At 46.7% G+C, this 5,897-nt stretch overlaps 1 protein-coding gene across 1 annotated transcript in view; it reads right to left on the bottom strand.

The window, feature by feature from the left end:
* SAMD3 (sterile alpha motif domain containing 3) overlaps positions 1-5,897 on the bottom strand; it is a 20,513-nt gene that overhangs the window by 8,941 nt on the left and 5,675 nt on the right. Inside the window, exons 4-5 of the mRNA XM_010135699.1 lie at positions 2,935-3,120; positions 2,621-2,705 (exon numbers count right to left, since the gene is read on the bottom strand). Coding sequence (XP_010134001.1) covers positions 2,621-2,705; positions 2,935-3,120 — 271 coding nt within the window. The remainder of the gene's footprint in view (positions 1-2,620; positions 2,706-2,934; positions 3,121-5,897) is intronic.

Raw genomic sequence — 5,897 nt, 5'->3', positions numbered from 1 at the left:
CAATGCGTGTGAGGGAGCGGCGGGATTAGTCTGTGGCTGCCTGGCATAGGAGGGCAAGGATTACGCGCAGATTAAGAGCAGTAATTTCCTAGCGAATAATCATTCTGGGCGCAGCGGTTACATAAATCGGGCATGTCAGCACTGGGATCCCGGTTTCACCAGCACCACCAGCTCACGGGAGCTGCTTATGCAAAGCCGGTGGTTTGCGGCGAGAGCTCTCTCTTGTCGTTCCTCGTGTATGGCTCTCTTGAGACCACACAATTTTCACTTGTTGGCTGAAATGACGTGAAATAGGGTCAGTGGCTCTTTCCCACACGGCTAGTTGTGACCCTTGTGAAAGGAATAAATACAGAGCAGTATCTCACCAGTGGTCAGGAAACAGCGTCAATCTTCTTCTGACTGCTGCCACCATGACCTTGGCCTTTCCTGTGCGAGCTATTTGTCTGTACCTTCTTACAAATGTGGCATTGGTTCCCTTATTGATAGGAAATCTAATAATCGCTTTCATGATTAAATGAAGGTCAAGTTTTAAAAAATTGTTGTATGTGATTCTTTAGGGTAACATTGTTCTTCAAGTAGAAGACAACATCAGGGCAAAAACTCCTTTGACAATCACTTCAAAGCAGTTTTTTCCAAAAGCCAATCTTGGAATGGGGTTGGGAAATCCATTTCACTCCAAGCGCTCCATAGACCTCTTAAATATTTCTGTTTTGCCTTTGAAAATGAAAATTATTGTTTTTATTATTATTCAGAATTTCAGAGAATTCCTTCTTAACTCCTGCTTCTCAAGTGACCTAGTAAATAACCTGTTTGAATTCACAGTACGGACGTAGCTTATTTGGAACTTTATTTGTAAACTCGTTCGTTTAGATGATTATCGTCATCCTGACCATATGGTGTTGGCGATCCTTTGCAAAAGGGCTGATGGCATGGGCGCACATTTTTGCCTACTGTGGTGGTGGTGGTGGTGTGTGAAGATGCAGTTCCACTGCAAGCCTGACGCTGAGTAGCTGTGCGTGTGTCGTAGGGTTTGTTTTAAGCCATTGCTGTTGTAACGCGCAGCAAGCTCAGATCGAGAAGAAAGAAATGTTTATAGTCTTTATGACTATGAAGAAAAGCAGAATGTTTGACGGTAGGGCTAAGAAAAAGAGTAATTCATCCTTGCTCCTTGCTCCCTCCTCCAAACTTCAGGACTCAGACACACACCTTTAGTGCTTTTTCTCCTGCCTCCATCAGTGGAGAGGGGCTGGCTCAGAAATGTTAGGCTGGCAATATTGCCAGCTGCTAATTCCACCTTCCTCACGTCCCTATGGTGGTTTCTTCCAGATCTGTTCTCCAGTAAGCGTGAGAGAAATACCAAAAGATAAAGAACATCAGCTCTGAAGTCTCTGCCCTATCTTGTAACTTCTGCCAGCACCAGTTCTGGGAAGCGATGAGCCGCTTCCCAAAGAACGGAGTTGGAAGGAGTTTCACTCAGTCTGTGGTTCTGCTGCAATGAAAGCCCCTTGAAAACCAGCTCAAGAACTGCTGCTTAAAATCAGTTTCTAAAAGTTAAAGGCTCTAAAAAGGTCTTTGGAGCTGCTGGGAACTCATTCCAGCTGCCCTTCACAGTGGGAGCCACGTGAAGCCGCCGCATCACCCAGGACCCTGCCCGGGGACCCCCACTGGGTTGTTCAGAGAGGAATCCTGATTGAAAATAGGGGTGGACAGTTGCTCTCCGATCCTTCTGCTCCCTCTCGCACTTCTGAGATGTGTTTGTTTTCTTTAGTCCCTTCCCTCCTACAGTGCCTGGGCTAGGGAGAACTAGAGTAGCCACCCCTTAATCCTCACTTCTTGTTTTATCTCAAAATTATTTTTCTTTCTGCGCTGACTGTGCACGGGATACATATTTATATACATTTGAAGCTAACAATCCCCACCGAGTCTCACAGGCTTTTACGAGACGCTGTTAAGGTATCACATGGCAAAGCAATGATGTGAAGTCAAAAGGTGAATGCTGTCCTCTGAGACCGCAGATGGGTTTTCTCGGTCACCAGAGTGAAAAAAATGTCGTTCCAATTTAAGTCATCTCCTTCCACCGCTTTCTGTATGGCCCCACTGAGATCCCAACTGGTGTTTTTAAATAACTTTTTTTTTTTAATTAGGCCTAGATTCCCACCATCCCTAAACCAGTAGGATCACTGCACGCTGTAGCTACGTATCTGATACAACCATAGCGTGCTGCAGGAGCAGCAGTCAGGTGTTAGTCCTCGGACAGAGCAGTTTTTAAAGGCTAGGCTTCTTGGGTTTTAACCCCCCAAATAAGTCGCGTTTCCTTAAATTCATCCTTTGGGGGAAATCAATCCAGAAAGAATTGTGCCCAACCAGCAACCAGGGATTTTACGTACGAGCCTGCATGATCTCAGAGAGGCCTTGAGGAATGGCTGTAACGAGATTAATCTTTAATTAATGTAATCAAATAAGAATGTGATTTGCTAAACCTGTCAAAGGGAAGCTTACAGCTCTGAATACAGCCAGGATATAAGGAATTGATACTGAGTTCCTCTGAAGCAGGTTATTTTCTTCGTTATGTGGGAGGAAAAGGTTATTTCCCTATTCTTTCACTATTTTCAGCACTTACAAAGCCATTCCCGTCTTCATCGAGGAACGGGTACGCCTGCAGCAGAGCATTGACCACAACGTTGTATTGCTGACTGCTCGGGTACCTGCGCAAACGAGATGGACAGGTGAAAGAAAGAGCTGGTGTTAGATGCTGCCTGGAGTCTGCGCTGATGCACCTGAAACTATTTCTCAGACTGCCCATTCCCCTCCAGGCAGCGAAGGGAACAGCTCTCAGGGTTGTGTGAAATCTTCCTGTTGACTTCAACAAGTTGGAAATTTACTTCTGCAGCCACCAGGTAATGCCCCCTCGTGAATCTAACCGTGTTTACTCACAGCGATCCTCCCAGGTATTTTGTCATGTCTGCTTGTAAGAACTCAATAATCCTTATTCTCATGCTGTGGTCAGGGCATTTTTTTTCTGCCAATATGCACTTGACATCGTAAGGGAAGTCTGGCAAAGCGTAAGAACTTGTCCACTGCAACATCTTGTATCTTGCAAAAAATGATTTCAGTTTTTTTCTGTAAAAGAAAAGATGATGTCATCATGATCACATCTTTCTTCTAGGGGAATGCAAGCAAGAAGGGAGGAAAAATACAAGCAAAAACTCAACACAGAGGGGAGCGATTGCTGTAGAAAATCACGGCTTGCTCTCTTGCTTTATACGTAAAAATACCCGCGGAAGCTGCCATCAACACACAGGGGTTACAACCAGATGTCGCTTGTGAAATGTTTTAATTAGCCGACGTTAGAAGGTAGTCACTGATGGAAAGCTGAAGACGGAGCAGAGGAAGCCGCTGGGGACTTGCTAGTGTTGCAAAATATCTGTCATCACGTATAACGTGTATCCTACCAGTTCTGCTAACTCCTCGTCAAAGCAATCTTAATTGGGTAAAACGCTATAGGCGATGCCCTCCCAAAGGGGAGGCAGCGAAGGGATGAAGGCAGTTACCGTCAGCGCAGTGGCTGGGGACGAAGCAGACCCAGCCCACATGTACCCACACATCCCATCCTGTCCCGCGACCACTACCAGCGCTGTTCACAGATGTCACACCCCAGCCGGCGTGAGCCTGGGGTGGCACAGCACCGCTGGCTGCCCCAGTGCTTCCCGCCTCCCCAGAGCCTGCCAAACCCTCATCCTGAGGGAACGCGGGGAAAAGGAGAGAGAAGTTGAGCTGTAAATTAATGGAGAGCCACCGAAAAGGTGGAGTGGTTCTGGCAGCCCTAGACAGCTTCTCAGTCATAGCAGTCCGGCTCCATAAAGGAGTTTCAAATGAGAGGCGCCAAAGCCATCTGAAGAGTCCCGTTATGTGCGTGGTGTCGCTGCAGTTTACTTTTCCTTTAATTTAAATGGCTCTCTGCAATTTGGAAACAGCTACCAGACTTTTTAAAGAATTTTGAAGAGAAAGTGCTATCATTATGGATGACAAATCTAGATGCTTACGTGATATAAATATACAAATATCTGTGTCTGAATTAATTATCTGCACTCCCTTTATATTCACTGAGAAGACGTAAGCACCACTGAAGGATGACAGAACATCTAAATCAGACCAGATGTTCTCTTTCTTCTCTTTCTCTCCACTGATTATGAAGGAAATTAAGATCGTTAGTGCAGTAACTGTGTATGTCTCAAATCAGGAACCTCTGACTTGGTAGGCGAAAGCTCCCACACATGACATGTGGCAGGACTAGCACGCTCTGGCATCCCTTCCAAGCTGCACAAGCTCTTGAGTCTGTGAAAGCTACGGAGGGAAGTACTGCTAGGCTTGAGTCCGGTCAACATACCCAAGGTCACACAATACAACACATGTCACTCCGAAAGGCCTCTGCAGTAGCCTGTAAACAAGAGCTGAGTATATAAATAAGAATAGTGAAGAGTTTCAGCAAAGTCTTCGCTGGGAGGTTTTGCCGTCAAGCCTCTTTCAGAGGAGGATATAAAAAAACCCCAAAATAACAAACCCCATGGTAACCAGTATCTTTAGGCTGGCAAAACCAACGGCAACACCAATGGATGAGCATCGGCACTAGCTTCGTTTATAGAACTTTGAAAGGTCGTATTTGGGAGACAGGTGATCCGGGCCCCTGTAGCACTAACTGCAGCCTCAGCACTTCATCACCTTGTGGGCCTGGTTGTGCTGCCAGCCCATCTTGGCAGCTCTTAATGCGGGGTGGGGGCCTGCGGGCTACAACAGCTCGACAGCCCTGGTACAACTTCACCAACCCCAGCACGACTGCCATTGCCGTGCGGTGCCAGAAGACAAACGAGGGTGATGCGGGTGCTGGTTCTCGTGGCTATACTCACAGTAGCAGCAGTACTCACAGTAGCAGCAGTACTCACAGCACCGCTGTTTCCCCAAGCAAAACGGGGACAAAACGGCCAGGGCTGCTGGTTCTTCAAGCTGAGCAGATTTTAGGGGGCACAGATGGTTAACAGTAGATGCAGCCGATGGAGCCTGTACTGAACTTCTGTTAGTACTTTGCAGATTGACAGGAAGGGAGAGCTGTGTGAGTAGTGACAAACGAATCCACACAGACACGTTCATGTCCTTTTATGGTGATAAATTAATACACCAGTGGGAAAATGAAACCCATCCCAGATTCTGAAAACGCTTGGAAATGCCTCCTGTGCAAATAAAGTGCAGATGTTCCACGGAGCATCGACAAGGAGCCTGTAAGTTCAAACCCTGTCCTTTACCAGCTGCACTGGTGACTGTGATGTCGCAGACGGGCTGTGAGGGGCTATGTCGTGCTCTGAACACGCTGTCGTTTCAACTAGCTGCAGAACGTACAGGATTGTGCATGGTGCGGTAATTTGTAGCTGAGCAGCACCGATGCTCCTGTCGTTGCTGATACCAGTGATGCTGAACTGCCGTTTCAGAGAGCGGAATCGTTTAGCAGGTTCAGTTCAGGCAAAGTCTCCTTGAAGGGAACAACATTTTCTCGGGGTTGGGATGGCCGATAGCGGTGGAGACGTGGTAACTCTCCCCTCCACCAGCCCCTTGACATTTGCCAGTACAACAAAAATACTCCAGATTCCATTTCTCTTCAGCCCTACCCAACACAGAAAATAATTCCTTGCTATCCAAACAAGATCCAAAAATTCCTTTAGTCTCCGCAGTGCAGCAGTGAAATATTTCACTAGCTTCCGCTGAAATCATCGCTGCCAGGCAGTCATGTTAAAAATGCGCAGTCACATTTTACAATGAAATACAGGTTTGTTTGAAAAGAGACACAACTCCCCACAAAACTTCATCCCCAGAAAGGTTCCCCTGCAAACTTGTTTAACTAAGAGAGC

The sequence above is a fragment of the Buceros rhinoceros genome, unplaced genomic scaffold (genome assembly GCF_000710305.1).
Source record: "Buceros rhinoceros silvestris isolate BGI_N320 unplaced genomic scaffold, ASM71030v1 scaffold31354, whole genome shotgun sequence".
NCBI classification, from domain to species: Eukaryota; Metazoa; Chordata; class Aves; order Bucerotiformes; family Bucerotidae; genus Buceros; species Buceros rhinoceros.
Note: the sequence above shows the minus strand (reverse complement) of the source record. Positions and strands in the feature narration are given on the sequence as shown.